This window comes from Epinephelus fuscoguttatus, linkage group LG5, assembly GCF_011397635.1.
Source record: "Epinephelus fuscoguttatus linkage group LG5, E.fuscoguttatus.final_Chr_v1".
Taxonomy (NCBI): domain Eukaryota; kingdom Metazoa; phylum Chordata; class Actinopteri; order Perciformes; family Serranidae; genus Epinephelus; species Epinephelus fuscoguttatus.
In genome coordinates, this window is record NC_064756.1 from 12,037,968 (window position 1) to 12,056,223 (window position 18,256).

General features: G+C 42.0%; 1 protein-coding gene across 1 annotated transcript in view; it reads left to right on the plus strand.

Moving 5' to 3' along the window:
* The first annotated feature begins 17,761 nt into the window (after positions 1–17,761).
* clmpb (CXADR like membrane protein b) overlaps positions 17,762–18,256 on the plus strand; it is a 74,329-nt gene continuing 73,834 nt past the window's right edge. The window contains exon 1 of the mRNA XM_049575613.1: positions 17,762–18,193. Within this exon, the coding sequence (XP_049431570.1) occupies positions 18,010–18,193 (184 nt within the window). The 5' untranslated portion in view covers positions 17,762–18,009. The remainder of the gene's footprint in view (positions 18,194–18,256) is intronic.

Consider the following 18,256-nt stretch of genomic DNA (forward strand, 5'->3'; position numbering starts at 1 on the left):
CCGTCACATTTTGAGTAATTTGTTTGCTGAATCACACAAAAGGCACTCTCAGTTCAATGAGCATCCCCCAGGTTTGGCCACAGAAAAAAAAGTGTGCTCCTTCAAGCACAACTCTCATGTCCATGCAATGTTCTGATATTTTTCCCCGGTTGTTTGGCATGCCAGGGGAAAACACACATTGTGTATTCACCAATCACAAACAGCAAGTGACAGAGGATATTCCGCCGCAGTGGCCAGATATGTAAAAATCTCTGGGAATGAGTTTCAGCCTGTGTGTTGCCAGAGTGATCTGCAAGTATAATGGCTCTGGCCTGCACGGGCTAATCCAGAGTAAGGAAAGTATTTAATGAATTTAAAAGACCTATTTAGTATTACACCATTGTGGAGGGAAGCATCCATCATTTGTTGGACTATTCCCTCAAGGCTTTGCCTACTTGACCATGACGTAGCTGCTGTAGTGGTACCTTGAAATGGATGTACTTGGAGTCATTGTCCTGGACGTTCATACGATCAAGTGACCTGAGCGTCTGATGCTTTGCTCCTGAAGGTTTTCCTCCAAGTGTGCTCCTCACTCGGCCCGGGCTTTGATATTCAACCAGGCTCAAGGTGAATTCTCACTGTTTTATGGCATGTCTGGAAGTGATTCTTGTTTACTGTGGACAAGCGAGCAATATATCACCGTGCCGTATTTGCCATCCGATCTCTCTCCGTGTACTTTGTTTCTATCTGTTGGAGCTCATTAAACGGGGCTAAGGGACTGGGTGAAGTGAGCAGTGTGTCCTGAGGAGGAAGCTTGTCTTCCAAAAGCATTATCATAACCTAGTGCATCTATCCTCCAGGCATGCTGGTCCGCCTCCCCTCCCTTCTCTGTTTGCAGTGGCCCTGAGCTATGTGTGTATATTTGCTATTATTAGGAGGAGAACTGCTAGAAGGTATAGAAAAATGCCAGGGAGGGCAGCTATTTTTAACAGCTGGTGCTTGGCCTTGATCCCTGTTTTCCCTCCCTCATCTTCTTCTTTTTTTTCCACATTCGAGCACTCTGCATGCTCTGTTGTGAGTCGTACCATGTGCTGGCTGGGCATCAGTGCATTGCCCCTCTTTCAACTCCGTGCCCTGTCCACCTCTCCGTGCCCATGTGCTGATGAATAGCAAGGTGTCACACTCGCCTTCCACCTCTTTTATCTTCCACATGGCAACAGGCGAATCAGCACAGGAGTTGGCAACAGAGAGAAAGAAAACACAAGAGCGCAGGTAACGTAAGGCTATCCTAGATTTGTGTAAGTTCTATTTTTAGAAAACTTATCTCGTATCTTTCAATTTAACTCAGCCAGCAGCAAATTAATGAACGACATAGCCGCACTTTTAAATAGTTTCTCGCCGGAGCTATGCAAGAAACCCATTCATACGTTCAGTGATATACGCTAGTCCTTCCTGACATTGCAGTGCTAATGCAGGCAAGAGAACTCCTCCTCTTCCCCTATGCAAGCACCACAAGCTGAGAGCAGCACCAGAAGTAGCTCTCACTCCTTTCTCTCTCTGCTCCTCTCATTTGTCTTCTCACTTTTGTTTGACCATCATTTCCTTTTCTCCCTCCTAAAACTACAAAACACTTCTCTCTTTCCACTCTGTTTTTTCTTTGACCCCGTAGCCATCCCTTTCCATCCTGCCAGAAGACAAAAAAACGAAAAAAAAAAAAAAATCTCCCCTTTCCCGCATTTCAGCTGCTTGCCTCAGACACACAGAGCACAGTTTTATCAACCCCTTTAAAAATCATCAGATAAGATAATCTCTTGATTGCCTTGATCGTATTGTTTTCTGGGGCACTTCTGAGGAGAGACAAAGACACAAGAGTGATATGACTCTGTGATTATATCATCCTCTAAAAATATCCAATTTGTGAGCTGTCATTCTCGACTAAGAGAGTAGCAGAGCAGCAGGGAACCGCTCCTCTCTTCTACCCATTCATCTGTAAAAGAAAGAAAAAATACATGATTTAACTGTTCTGCTTCCAGGGAGCTATTTTGGGTGTGAAACGTGACAGGTATAATTATGGCAGCCATATGGTATATTCTTATCTGTATTTTGACAGCGGCGCAGAGGTCATTCCGCCACCCGTGTTCAACACTGAAGTTAACAGTGTTGTCAAGGCTACCGCATGCAAGATGTGAGCTTGGCGCAGAACATATAATTTTCTCATTCCATTTTTAAAGCCATGACCACATCCTATGCTTCATGCATATCCCAATGTGTTCCCTGTCTCACTGATTTTGAACCCCACACCAGCTTTAAAGACGCCGCAGCTTTTGTCTCATTTCAGTGACAGTCGGAGAATCAAAGCGGTCCAAAATGCATGTCTGGATATTCCATGGCACTAACCAGCGATTTTATTAAGGCTGAAGGCCTGTACAGTCAACCGCGGCTATTCCACACACCATAGCAGTGGATGTCCTCACCCACAGAGAAAGAGCAGAGAAAGGGAGGATGAAGGTTATAAAAGACTGTAGATGGAAAACGAGAGAGGAAGTGACAGAATGAGAAGACGGAGAGGCTGCGCAGCTGGCCGCGGCCCAACAAATTCATTTTGTGGGGCCACAAATCAGTCAGTGTTATGTGAGTCAGAATCTGCAACTTGTGTTTGCAGCGAAACAGCAGCAAGTGTTCACAGTGCTGGAGCACGATCAAAGTGGATTGCGGTGCGAGTAAACGCACCCCACTGGAGCCGGCCTGGAAAGCATTTTGCTTTTAATTCACTTAAGTTCCTTGTTTAGCTTGTTTAATGAATGCTTGTGTTAGAAGCATTAAATACAGCCCTGTTATAGCACAGCAGTTGACCCTACGTGGTGCAGACCAGTTCAGTCATGCATAAATGGCAACTATCCCCGGAGGGCATGTCGTGCACAAAAAATACCTTGTTTAACCTTATCTTGTGAGTGTACGTTCAGTCATACTGACTCTCACCATTTTATAGAGGAGAGTAGTGTCAGGCCATGCAATTCCTATAGTAGTATACTATATAATTCATATATTTTTAGTGTATATACTGCATATAACGCTTGTTCAGCTACCAAATCAAAACATACACATGCTAAAATGCAAGGTGAATGCATACAGTGTTGTACGTCACAGGGTGTCTTTATGAGAAAAACCTCTAGACCAGATTTGGGTTTTTTTTTCATGTGCAGCATCCATAACGTTCGGTACAGTAATGAGCTAGGTGATATTTAGTGGGTGGCCCTCCTGACTAAAGCAAAGTGACAGCTGCATGCTAGGTTGTAATTTGTTTCTTATAAAACCCCAGTTCAGTGTCCAAGCTCATTACATGTGAGAATGTGTCACAGGCTGTATTTCACTGGTAAGTAAACAGCAGTTTCAGACACACACAGAACCTCCAATCTCCAGGGCTGATGTAAGATGCAATCATATCTCTGCCGGGCTATATTGTGCCAAACTGCAGTTTTATGCATCTGACACAAGACGACAGCGATTTTTCAGTGCAGTGTGGTGCACTGTGGCAAAAAGAATATTGGTTTATGAGTTATTTGTTAACAAAAAAAGGAAAATAAAACATTGTTTTGTCATAGGATTAATATGTCAAACTGAATGATGCATTTCAAGCTGCTTTCTGAGGAACATATTCAGGCAAATACCACTGAAGAACATGCACCCGTCTTACATGAAGCTTGAAATCAGAGTCATGAAAACAGACATTCACAGTTCGAATTATACATGCTGATTGAAATGGCATTCAACTTAAAACTAACTATGACAGCACCATCAGAGCATTTAGTTCAAATGGAGCAGACACAGATTTTAAATGTTAAACTAAAAATAAGAAATTTACTTTTACGGCTTTTTTACGTTGACAAAGCAGACTGTGGTCTGTAAAGCCTTGATTCATTGTGCAGTGTAGTGACAGACAGAGCCCATGTTTTTGATTAGATCACATGTTTGAATTGTACAATAGCCTTTAACCCCTCACCTGCCATTTACTACACCCCTAAACAAGCAGGTGGCTAATGCTTGCTAGTTAGCCAATAGCATACATTTCCTGACATGTAACACATTGAATTTTTAGGAGTACACCAAAGAAAATATACCTATCTAAATACACAGCTAGCTATGCAAGATAGATAAGTTCACTGTGTTGTCTCATAACAGTAAGTAGTAACAGTGTTAAACTAAGGCTGTGCAGTGCCACAAAAAAATCACAGATGTCGATGGCAATACTGACTTTTATCATTAAAAGCAACTGATGTACTTTGATATAGGGGAGATCAGTATGTCATAATTTATGAGGTGAAGTAACAGTCAGTCTGCTGAAGTAACAGCTAAAGATGACCAATTACAGTTTGAAAATGTGACATTAACCAATGCTGAAGATCTGATTTGACTAAAAGGTTAATTTCACTACAGTTTACCTGAATACGAGCACCTGAACCTCTCTGAAAAAACTTCGCCGATGACCTCTGTGTCTGTGTCAGGGGTCTGGATGCCGAGGCATTTCTCTCCTCCTCCTTTTTTTTCAGTTTCAACTCCAGATTCTCTTTTTTCGTGCGCATGGAGGACACGTATGTTGTTCATCCATGTCCTTTGAGTGTGCGCAACAGGGGCGATTCTAGGATCAGAGGTTTAGGGGTGCTGAGCACCCAGAGATAAATTTCACTGTTTTGTACATTTTAACTCAATTTCATTCCCACATTTGTGAAAGAAAAGCACAACACTTTTTGGGAAAGTCTGTGACTAAACCATCAAATCTGATAAAGGTTATTTAAATGCTGAGCTACGGCAAAAGAGGAATGGAAACATATCGTAACCCTAATTTGACTTATTTTTTTGACTTTTATTTGAAATGCAATGCACAACATGTAACATTAACACATTAACAGTAATTGACTTTTTCAATGTTTGTCTGCCTTTTTCCTTCCTTTCCTTATGTATACAAATACATAAATAAAAATGCACTTCAAAAAAGAAAAGTGCTTGAAATCTACAAATAATAATAATAAATACACACAATAGGAGTTATAATGTTAATGGGCATCCAGTCAGTTAGCTCGTCAGTAGCACCTTGGCTTTAATATTAACACATGCACATGACACAACAGCTAGCTTCTCTCATTCCAATTCACACAGAGGACAGTGGTGCTGACCACCTGTAACGTTTCGTAGCTAGAAAAAACGTCAGCTAACTCCTACCTAACAACAAACAGTGACCTACGATTAAATGCAGCAAAAATGAGGACTGGTAATGATAATAATGTGTTGGTACTGAGTGGTAGAAGTTAGGAAATGTGCCACATATCCTGGTTTCAGCCAGGTACTTACACCACTCCTGCATATCACCCACTCTGGAAGGCAGCGCATTGCTCTGTGCAGAAAGAGCGCTCAGAGCCCGAGTCGGGGAAAGGTGGGAGGGATGGGGTGGATCAAACCGTTTTTGAGGCAAGGGGGGTGCTGCTGTATTTTTGTTGTTAAAATATTATGTTGTAACCAAGTACTGTATGGTTTTGACACTTTTCTAGCTTGTTAAAAAGGGACATACAATAAAAAAATAAAAATTTAAAAAAAATCTCTCGAATTTTAGGGGTGCTTCAGCACCTCCAAAAATGGGCTAGAAACGCCTGTGGTGCACAACATGACAACAGCAGTGGAAAAGCAAAGGGTATATGCACTAGATTTATTCACGAAAACAGAATATTGTTTACAGACAGTTTTATGGAAACACAAATGGGTACATCATGGAAGAGAGAACTGATCCCTTTTGTTGATATCAATCCTACTGATGCTAGAATCAGTGGCGTAAGGTAATGGTGATGGACCCCAGTCCAGGCTATTATGACAGGCTGTAGTGCGCCCTGGTCACTGGTTATGAAGCACAAACACACACAGAGTTTTAGACGTATATATATTTTACCAACTGTGTTTCTTACTGCTGCATTTATGTTATATCAACTGAAATATGTGCCCAGTTTGTCAGCCTTGAGATATTTTGCACCTAAACTAGCTGCTGTAAATCACATTCTGTCGTTACATCATTAAACACAAACTTGATATTGGACAAAACCAACATAAACAGGAAATTATTAGTTTAACTGATAGTTTTTATAGTTAAATTATAGTGGTTTTTTTATAGTTGATGTAGGATAAGCTTATACTTTTGTTGCAGTATGATACTATTTTGCAAAAGCAGAAAACCATGATACAGATGGATTTGCCTTTTTGAGGTCATATATAGAAAAACACACTATTTTTGATTTAACATGTTCTCCTTTGAACACGGGCATACTTCCAGGTGGCCCCTGCACCCCACAGGCCCCTGTGCAACTGCACTGCCTGCACTGTCTATATTTACGCCCCTGGCTAGAATTGATCTTCAAAACAAAAACATAGTATCTGTAGTATTGATATTTTGGTATCGGTCTACCTTCCCCTGCTAAATACTCAGCGGCAGAATTAAACTGGAAAAAGTAATCGTTATTATGGTGTAGTCCATTACTGCAACAGTGTTAAAGCTTTGCTTGTGGTAGCATATTAACCTACACTCCTCAGCTACTCTGCAACTCTCTCCATTACTTACTGGCTCATTCATTTTATTTGTCAGAATAGTTTTACATATTGCGTTTTACCAATGAAATAATGTTAACAACAATAATAAAATAAAATTAATCATGATAATAAGATACATCTAATTTTGGAATAAGCCTCTTTAAATTGCTGTGAGGAATTTCTCAAGAAAAAAAAAACATGCAATCCAACCAATTCTACTGTGGTTTGTGCATTTGAATAAATGGAAATAGCACGCTATTTCTGTAGCAAGAGGTTGAAGCAATCTCTATTTAGAGTTAGCTGCAAGGCATCCCAGAGGACTCTGGGACTTGTAGCTGCACTTGATTGTGTTTCTTCTGTCCATGTCTCTGGAGCATTTGCATCAACTCAAGCGTGATACTTTCCATAGTACGTGCCACTTTACCTGATTCAAACATGATTGACACATGAGGCCGACCAAACCTTCATTATCATATTCATTACCTGTGTTATTGGAAACCACACATGCGGGGCTGAGCTTTCCACCTCGCATGCAGGCGAGCCTTCCCAGGAGACGAGAGGTTACTCGTGCCTCTTTCGTTCTAGCTAATGTTAGTCTTACATGGAACTACTCTCATCATGACTTGTCCCATCCAAGCTGCAGCTGGGTGTGCACATGGCGAGATTCTATCAGGACAAATGAGGAAGACCATGAATAAACTTGTCTGTGAGGAAGGAGGCAGAGAATCAAGATAGACATCAGAGTCGCACCTTTGAGGCCTTAAACCAAAGTTATGTGATTTACTCCAAATGGCTGGGCTGGCACAAAAAAAAGCAGGATGTTGGTGCTAACAGTTGTGCTTTCACCACAAAGAAGAAGGAGTGATCTGAAGAGATATCTTTTTTTTCTAACTCTGGTGATGAATGAAACCTGTACCCAGCCTGAAAGGTGAGGACAGAGATGGAGACTTGTGTTTGCAGCCAGAGAGGTGATAAATGGAAACAGTGATAACCAGAAATGAACTTTTTATCCGTGTAGTCGGCTGCTCTGTTTTTGATAATTTGTTGCCGTAACAGCCCATCCATCAACAAAAAACGATTTGATATGAGTTGGTGAGCAGTGTTAATCATTCAAAGTGTTCTCCGACAGCATCGTGAATGAGGGTGGAAAATAAAACTCGTCTTTACCGTACATCTCAGCCTTTACATGTCATTCCCTTCAACAAACATCTTACTTTGTATGTGCACGTGTGTGTGTTAAATCAACTGTTACTTCTGAGAGCTGAAGTCAAGAAATCATACAGAGCCAATCACCAGTTTGCACGCCTTATAGACGGATCGTTTCTATTGATTGATTTGTGTGTAAATCCTGGTCGCCTGCAGATGGTCCTAAAATTCCCGCAGCATGATTAGCAGCTTCCTACTGAGAATGCTAAGTAGCCCAAACAGCACACATATCAGAGCTCAGACAGAGGGGGTCATGTGTGTGTGTGTGTGTGTGTGTGTGTGTGTGTGTGTGTGTATTGAGGTCTGGTTTTAGTCTGCTGGCAACCTTTGATATTTCTCTAAAAGCCAATTCTTCTGATTGTTTGATCACTGTGCTGAGGCAGTGTCACCGCAGAGAGGAATGTGTTTCTCCTTTAACCCCTGAGAAGGAAAGATATTTATGGAGCATCACTGATATTTCATCAGAGTAACCCAGGCTCAGTGAGGCACGGTGGAGCCTCATGATCATCTGTATCAAAAGAAATCCCTGAGCAGTCAGATGTGTGTGTGAGTGTGTCACATGGTCCACGTTGGCCAATAAGGGTATCATTGCTTTGTGCTGAACTTTTCATTTCTTGTCATTCTTTCTTTGGTAGGGCTTGTCAAAGAAATGATCTTGCTTCACTGGTCACTGCATCAGTCACGCCTCAGCCCATAGTTGCTCTGGAAAATTGCCTGGGCTTTAGAATAGTCCCCAGCTCGGGGCATAGAATTGTCTGTGACCAATATCGGGTTTTTTTTCCTCCAGAAAATGATTTTTTCTCCAATTCTGGGGTTATTCAGGCAGCCCCCAAAGCATACGCAACATAATCCTACATCATTTTTGTGTGTGTGTGTGACTAGTTAAAAAAAAGAAAGAGAAAGAAAAATTGCACAGCTCATTTTATCCCTCGGCTCTATGTGTCCCTACTTTATTTCATTTTTTAACAAGACTGGGTTTCACCATGTCCTTATCAGACAAGAGTTCCCTTATCCTTATATTGTAGAAATAAGTAGCCAAAAGCACAAAATCAGACCCACATAGCACGATGTAGTTGCTACAGCACAAAATCCAAGGTGAGCCGGTAACTTCTCGATTAGTCTCGCACCGCCAGACCTATCTCCACACTTTGTTTAGCGCTGTGCCAGCCCTAAAAGTCTGGCTGAACCCATCATAAATACTGAAGGAAAAAACACTCTTGGTTGACTGTATTTCTTTAAACTAATCACAATCATCCGAAACAGCGTTAAGCCCAAGATGCACCAACAGTACCTTTTCAAAATAGTGTTGAGGACAGATTTGTCTTGGTGCAACATTTACACATGGAGAAAATGTTACATAAAAAAATATTAAAAGATGTTTAAGCGTGTTGGTTGTCAAGCTCAGTTGTTTTGGTTGTTTCACACACAACGCTTAAACAAAGTATGGAGATCTGGCTTTGCAACACTAGTTTTTATGTTGCCATAGAGCCCGGCCTCACTCCAAAGTAGTCAAAATCCGATGCTTGGGCAGTGACTTGCGGCGTCAGACACTGATGAAAAAAGCCACCTTTTAACATCAGCGTGATATGCGGCCAGTCGGCGTTATAGTTTAACGCCATTCAGTGGCATCAGGGAGGATAATCAGTGGGACGAGAACAAAAGTTATGCCTGTGAAAGTCCAAGTAAGGCAGGCGGGGTGGGTCCTACAAACACCGACTTTCAACCTGGTGCTCGCATTCCGTAAGATTCTAAAGGCAAACCCTGTTCCTTTTTCCTAAACCTAACCATGTGCTTTTGTTGCGTAAACCTAACCACGTGTTAGTTGATGGAGGAAAAAATATGTCAATTTGCATTGTTGTACTGACCTAGTGCTTTTATTTTGAAAGAGACTACAGGTAAACACTAAATTTCCTGTGAAAACGCAAGTGTATTTTGAAAGAAGACAATGCATGTAACAGGCAGAACTTGACACGGTGTCCCAGAACGTCAACAACTGACACACCCAGGGCGCCTTGCACATCGTATCTGGATGTGTAAAATCCATGACCAAACGTTGATATGTGATGAGGTCGGAGTGAGAATGTGTTGGGCCATAGGAAGTTTAAAAATAGTAAATCTCAGGGAGCAGAGGGGGTAGAATAAGTATGTCTAAAATAGGCAACCAGTGGCAGGCTCTTAGGCACAGTTCACATCCTGTAGGTCAGACTACTTCTTGTTGGCCTACCTGTCAAAGTTTTAAATGCAAATATGGAACAATAATGTGAATATGGTACAACATTTCCAACAAGTCAATCCTTTCCTTTAGTGATCCGTACCTAATTAATTTCAAAAACAGCTTTCTTACACGCAAAATAATTTCATCAATGTCTCCTACATGTCTTAGTTACTAATGAACTTAAGTCAAACATTCACTCTTCTTTTTGCTCTGTTCTGGCCTCCACCATCTCCTGAGGGAAATCTCTGGCTCTGTAGCAGCTAACTGCTCCACTATGTTCACCAGGTAGTTGCTAACTGTGTCTGTGTCACAGGCCTCACGCCTTGTGTTGCCTAAACGTGTCCTGTTTTACACAGGAAAAGCAGAGACAGGAGATGCTAGTTGTGTTTGTTCAGCAGACCATTCTCTATCTACCCCTGCAGCCCTACTACAGCTAGCACTCATCTAGGTGGATACTCCACCTGGTGGCACAATTAAGTAACTGCACCTCCGAAAGAGCTACTTAAAATCCATTGCAAAAACATGTTGGTGCCAGACAGCTAGCATATAGTCTGTTGTTAAAGCTTTTTCACCGCTGCTGTGGCCAAAATTCATCACCACTGGCAACTTCTTTCCCATGCAAGCAGTCATGTCGTCTCTTGCAAATGTAAAAGATTTTAGCCACAAGTAATATTTTTATAGCGCAGTCATTCATTGTGTAGGGATACTTTTTTATTATACATATATTTCTGATTTTTACTACTGTAAATGATTTAAATACCTTCACCAGGGCCTAATTATTCCTGCCTCTACAGTTAGTTTCTTTAAAGAACATTAAGCCGCTCTCCTTATCAGATCACTTCATGACTATAAATTGAAACAAAGTCCTTTTGGCTCTCGCTAAGCGAAGAATCTCATGTTCCAAAATAATCCTTTCAAAAATGCAATCACACATTTGACCTTGCAGGCTCCGCTGGCCGGGAGTGCGTAAGGGGATAGAGAAGCATCCTTCAGTCATTTAACACACTAATGGAACAGGTTTGTTCATAAGTCCCTTGACATCACAAAAGAAACCTTCACCTTTTAACACGCAGTATCAGTTTGCCTGGGTGCCCTTCACCGTCAGAATACGAAGCAGTGGTGTGTGTTTGTGCAAAACTGAGCTTCAGTTTCTGGTAAATTTAGATTTAGATGCCCTTACTTAAATAGATGGTTCCTCAGTGGTGTGGATACACAATATGAGAGTGATGGTAATTCCTAAACATACTCTTTGGTTAGAGTGTTTACCAGCAGCTTGGTCATTTCCTCAAGTGATAAATAGACATGTGTGGAAGATGGATGCCCTCCAGCTACACCCACACCCGACATACAGTATGATGCAAAGCGTCCGCTGATTTACCACCATATGGCTCACATCACTCACTTCCCCAGTGTCTGGGATGGAGACCACTTCATCAGGGAGAGGGCAGCAGTAGTAATAGTTGTGGTTGGGATTTGGACAGAGCAAAAAGGGGGAGGGGGATCTCAAACAAACACCCCCAACACTTCACCTGCTCTCCTCCGCAACCACCTCCGCTTATTACTCAATCAAGCTCGCCTTCTGTGTTTGTTTAACAAAAACGGGCTCACGAGCTCTCCATCCTGTGTCAATAAACCTGAAGAGGCAAAGCAATCAATGACAAAGAAGGCATTCAATTTGCGTTTAAATCCGAGGCTAATCAGCTAATTTGCTTGGTTCAATGTGGTATCCTAAGCTCCCCACAAAGGCTACTCCAGTGTCCTGGTAATGAGCATAAAGATTGTTTTCTCATTTTACATAAGTCAGTTAACTGTGGTCGGTGGGGTAGAGTTATACAACCGCCACAGTTTTTCATTCATATGAGCTTCTGTGTCAGGGAAGTATGCCCTCGTTGAATATCGAGGCTACAGAAAAAAACAGGGATGGTGTTTTTTGGAGTGAAGTCAAAGGCGGAAATTTTCATTTGTGCTCCGGCTGTATTTTTTGTTATCTGTGGATCAGTGGCAATAAAGCACAAATTAGTTTGTTTGCTAGAATTAGGTTTATTTGTCAGGAGCAGCTTTAAAAATGATGCATTTTTATTTCAACACAGGCTGTAAACATGACAGATTAAGTTGTTTTTATGCTGAGCAGCTGAGTATAATGAAATAATTGTTACAGATTTTTATTATTATATTTATTATGATATTATTGCAGTCTCAGGTTACAAATGACACCTTGACGGTGGTAGTGCGGTGTTCATCCATGCCCTCCCACTAATGAAAATCCATGTCTAAATAGCACAAACAGCCTCTTCTAATTAAAAATGTATTTGTGTGCTGGAGATGGGCAGGATACAGTGTTTTCCCGTAACTGCTGGTGTGGAAAATGCCAGTGTTGAGGAAAACAAATTCTAATGCGGCGAACAATGTGCTGGAAATTATATTCAAACGTGATTGATCTGTTTATCTTGAACCGGTGCAGGCAACAATTTAACATCATTACTTTCCCCAAAGACAGAGCATCGTGCGATTTAAAATAAACAACAATCAGCCTTATTTCATTCTTCCAAATGACACCATCATGTGTGTGTTTGGCTCATGCAGCCATTCACTCTTGCTTTGGTTGATGAATTCGGACGTTCAATCATTCCCATTCAGCTGATTCATTTACCTATTCACCGCAGACTAACAGATGTAAAATAAAACTGGGTATGCTGCCGGCTTCCAGTCGTCTGCCTCGCCTTTAATTAGAGCATGATAACATGTTTTTAAACTCTATCCTGCCCTGCCTCATGTTCCCTGTGAAAGGCTCATAAATAAATTGGGGAGGAACATCCACTTTTGAACTCACTGGGCTTTACAGTACAAGGAGACAAGTGCTGCGCTCACAGGAATGCGGAGCAGGAGATGACAGGAGGTGATCTAAAATGGGCTTTTGCTCCTTCTATATCAAACATTACAACAGGTAAATATAGAAAGTACAGTCAGATAAAATGTCTTACATGGTTGTTGATCTGAGAACTTAATTTATCCTGCAGATCAATAAACCTGCCTCTGTGTAAAAGGTGTATGTGCATGTGAAACAAAACATTTACAGTAGTCTCAGCAGGCTCTTTATATCCATGACTGCAGCCTCAACACTACACGGCACTGATATTTAACACATCTCTTACTGGCTGTCAGGATCTGCTGTACGGTTCAAGAGAGACTAAAATAATGGACATTGACCTGAAGAGTGAATTTATTTTATTGGCTTTAGGAGGAGCTGACAATTTGAATGTTCCTCTGGTGGGGTTGCATCGTACCAGAGGGAAAGAGCTTTACTGACCCATAAACAAACATCAGATTTGGATCAATAAGCTGGCTGGCCAATGCTGCCTTGAGATGCTCGCCATAAATCTCCAAGGGCCGCCCTCTTCCTCATTAAATTATAAAGAATCTGCGAGCCGTGAAACACTAACGGTGAAGCGTCACACTGGTTGCTAAAAATAGAGAGGCCTAAACAAAAGAGTTTTTTTCCTTTCTTCCACGTCCATATTGTTACTCAAGAATCCTTTTAACTATCCACTTCCCTCATTCCCTGAGGTCAGGATAGAGAGGTGGCCAAAGCGAGGCATCCCGGCGTGCTCGCATGTGTGTGTTTGCAGGGTGTCGTCCACGCATCCACAAAACACTAACACGTCCCCGTGATGCCATGATGAGGGAGATACAGCTGTTCTGGCGGATGGGAACACTCTCACTGAGGCGCTCCATCTCTGCCAGGAGGTCCGAGGAGCATCTTGTTGCTCCAATTTAAATTGCAAATCCACTTAAAGTACATAAGTCAGGAGTGCTCCCAGCTAAAATGGAAGCCGTGTTGGGTCTGGAAGATTTTTAAAAAATCATGGACCTTGCACTTAGGAGGATTACATTTTTATGTGCTCAAAGGGAAGAAAAAAAAAAGGAGGGGGAGTCCCGCCACAGCATCGTCGTCACCTCACAAAGGGGCAGCCCACACAATATCATACATTCCTCCTAATGGATCGAAATAACTTTCCCAACTGGTCGTGTGTTTTCAGCGCAGTGAGGAATGGGTGTGCGGAGATTGTTGTTGTGTCGGTGATGTGAAACTAATCAGGGAGAAAGAGCGGTTTCCACACTCGTGACTTTTCAAGGCCCTGTGGTATAAATATCAACCATCTGTGAGGCCATCTGCATTGGGGTGCTATATCATGCACCAAGGCCAAGCCACCAAACGTAGACAGGTTTCCTCCCATGGCACAATATACACTGCTCGCGAGACAAGTAACCTATCGCAGAATCACTGCTATCAACCGTGGATCTGCCCCATATGTTATGTAATGGTGTCATTCTTTACACACATAAGTAAGGTCATCTTTTATGTAGCAATCATGATAACCTCAGCGCTGTGAGATGCATTGTGCAGCTGCATGCGTCCAGATCTTTCTGCAGAAAAGCCTGCTTTGAGGGGAACACTGAAACATACATGTAATATATGTTGGCTATCAGGTGTGTGTCCAATCCGGTGTTGTTATCTGAACTTAGATTAGAGTGGTGCGGTGATTGTAAGGCCGAACATGTCTGTTAGAGCCCGCCATCCATCATCGTTTGACAGCTGATACTGCAGCGGTTTAGAGTAGTTCTTTTGCTTTTGTACTTTACTACACTGACTTCTGTGAATACCAACTTCTACAGAGATGAGTCGCAATGAGACTGTGACCTTTTATATTCAGCCAGAAATACAAAGGTAAACAGAGCAACACAAGCAAAGTAAGAAGGCAAGTGTTATTATGAACAAAATACCCGCTCGCACGAGACTGAAAACGCAACAACATCATCGCGTCTTATCTTATCTGCCTCTTGCAACATCTGGAATTAGGATGCGTGTATTTGTTACACCCTCTGTGTCTCATCAGCAGCTCCCTGTATAGTGCATGTGTTGAGTAGGAGAAAAACAGAGAGACAGAAAGTGTGTGTGTGTGTGTGTCTACTTGTGCATGTGAGACATTGTTTCAAGCTATCTAGTTATTGGAACGGAAAGGAATGGAGGAAGGCTGGTGCTGAAGAGCAGGCCACTCGAGGGGGAAAGAGAGAGCGGGAGAGAGCAGAGGGGCCACTGGCGAGTGAAAATCCTTTTGTTATTTCTGTAGATTGTTGAGACATACAAGAGGGGGGGATTAATTTGTCTCAGCCATCAGCAGACAGCAGCACTCACCCCTTTTTCTGCTGTTTGCTTACCTAACTTAGACCATGCTGCTCTTGTAAAATATCCTACCCAGAGCCAGAGCCAGTGATGGGATAAACCTTGTGTGGCAGTTTTAAAAAAGATTGATAGAATAATCCTAAGATTGAGGGGCTGGTGGACAAATAAGAAATGGTAAGCGAGCACTAATATGCCTTCTGGTTGAAAACAGATGTTTAACATGCCTTTGATCACAAACATGCGTCATCGCAGCCTGCAAAATATAAATAGCTGAGAAAATATGTCATGCTGTTGGATTTAAAATATGGTGTTTTTCTTGTTCTCTGTGTAAAATTGTACCAAGTTAGCCTGACAATCTAAATCCCTAACATATAACAATAAATAAATAACTGCAACTGCTTATTACTATACATTAGTAGTGTTGAGAAGCTACTTTGAAAGCATAACTTTGCAAGCTAACAATTACTACACACTGGAAGAAGCTGAAATCAAAAATCAAATTGACAGTGGTACCAAATTCTAATTATATATATTCACTCACCAGCCACTTAATTAGGTACACCTTGCATGGATTGCATAGACCCTGGCATAGATTCAACAAGGTGCTGGAAACATTCCTTAGAGATTTTGGTTCATATTGACATGATGACATCACACAGTTGCTGCTGATTTGTCTGCTGCACATCCATGATGAGAATCTCCCGTTGCACCACATCCCAAAGGTGCTCTACTGGACTGAGATCTGGTGACTATGGAGGCCATTGGAGTACAGTGAACTCATTGTCATGTTCAAGAAACCAGTTTGCGATGATCTGAGCTTTGTGACATGGTGCGTTATCCTGCTGGAAGTAGCCATCAGAAGATGGGTACACTGTGGTCATAAAGGGATGGACACGGTCAGCAACAATACTCAGGTAGGCTGTGGTGTTTAAACCATGCTCAGTTGGTGCTAAGGGGCCCAAAGTGTGCCAAGAAAATCTCCCCCACACCATTACACCACCACCAGCAGCCTGAACCGTTGATACAAGGCAGGATGGATCCATGCTTTCATGTTGTTTACGCCAAATTCTGACCGTACCATCTGAATGTTGCAGCAGAAATCCAGACTCATCAGACCAGGCAACGTGTTTCCAATCTTCTATTGTCCAGTTTTGGTGAGCCTGTGTGAACTGTAGCCTCAGTTTCCTGTTGTTAGCTGACAGGAGTGGCACCTGGTGTGGTCTTCTGCTGCTGTAGCCCATCTGCTTCAAGGTTGGACGTGTTGTTGGTTCAGAGATGGTCTTCTGCAGACCTTGGTTGGAACCAGTGGTTATTTGAGTTACTGTTGCCTCTCTGTCATCTTGAACCAGTCTGGCCATTCTCCTCTGACCTCTGGCATCAACAAGGCATTTTCAGCACCCAGAGAACTGCTGCTCACTGGATATTTTCTCTTTTTGAGACCATCCTCTGTAAACCCTAGAGATGGTTGTGTGTGAAAATCCCAGTAGATCAGCAGTTTCTGAAATACTCAGACCAGTCCGTCTGGCACCAACGACCATGCCACGTTCAAAGGCACTTAAATCACCTTTCTCCAGGAGGTGCAGGTGGAGGTATTCCACCAAGCAGGATTACTTTTAGCCAAGTAACCTCTAAAATACCATGCAACAACTTCTCTGAACATTTGTTAATAAATTGTAGTTGTCGGTTCTGATGACTAACTGTGGTTATTAAAGGGTAGGGGAGCAATGGTAAATTAAAACTCATCCCTTTCTTTTTATGGCAAAAATTGTTCGTAGTTTCAGTAGGCTAGATAACTACACAAAGAATGTCGAAAAGCTACTTTAATCACGATGCAAATATGAAATGAGCTACCAGCAAGCAAACAAAATGCTACATCTGTAAATAATAAATTCATTGATTACTTGCTGAATATCTTCAAGGTTAATCAATTAATCGTTTGATTTATTCAATGTCAAATAACAAAATATTATTTATTCAGCCCAGTGTGATGGCATCAGATTGCTTGTTGTGTCCGACCAACACTCTGAAACCCAAAGATAGTCACTTTAGGATCATGTAAGACAAAGAAAAGCAGCAAATCTTTATATTTTGAGACTGTAAGTTTTTTTTCAGTCTTGCTTAATAGATGATTTATTATTATTCAGGTCCAAAAATTTTTAATTTTCTGTCAGTTAACAAAGTGATTAATTTCAACCCTAAAAATTAGACCCATTCTTAAACCATGTCAAATTATGTATAATATGTTAAAGCAATGTGATAGCGATAGATTGCAAAATACCTTAAAAACACTCTCACTGTATTAATATTGTAAACATATGGCAAAATTTAAGATAAAATAGTCCCCCATGTTTCACTACAAACCCTGCATGCAGTACTTTATTATAGGACTATTGTTTGCTCATAGTAAGATCTCCATTAAAGGCAATATTAACTCCATTCATATCAAAGAAATCAGCTGGCTCGTGCCTGCAACACCTAACAGGAGCACCTCCTCTCTAAAGCCTTTTAGTGTTTGTTGCAGGATGCTCGGGCTGTGTAAGAGAACTTCAGACTCTAGAGGTCTCCATCCTTCAGCATCCCCTCATCATCCACCTATTCGCCCTCCTCCTCCTCTTCCTCCTCCTCCTCCTCTCTGGCATTTTGTGCAGCGGAGGAGGAAAGGAGGAGAGACTGCTGAGGAGGAGACAGAGGGGACCCTGAGACAACACGTCCCACGCCAGAGCCAGACAGCCAGGGAACTTTGATTTGACGCCAAGTAGCCTGCGATGAAAATGACGATGAGGAGAAAGAGCCACGTTTCTTCTTCTCGGGAGGCTTAGATATGTCGGGCGTGTGCAACATATGATGTCCTTGGACTCATATGCTCAATGAAGATTTATTTATCTCTGATTTCGCTCCTGTGTTCGCTGATGGTGCCGCGTCGTTGTGCCCGCACTTAGGTCAGCCGAATGCATGTGAAGGCAGTCTGAGCGCATTGTTTCCAGCTCCGTGTCATATGGGATTTCCAGCCGTGATGTCTGCAATATTTCGCTCTTTGTTTCTGGGTAAGTCACTTCCCATTCCTTTCAAAGATAATTAATTAATTTAAAAAGCACAGAGCGTGGTTC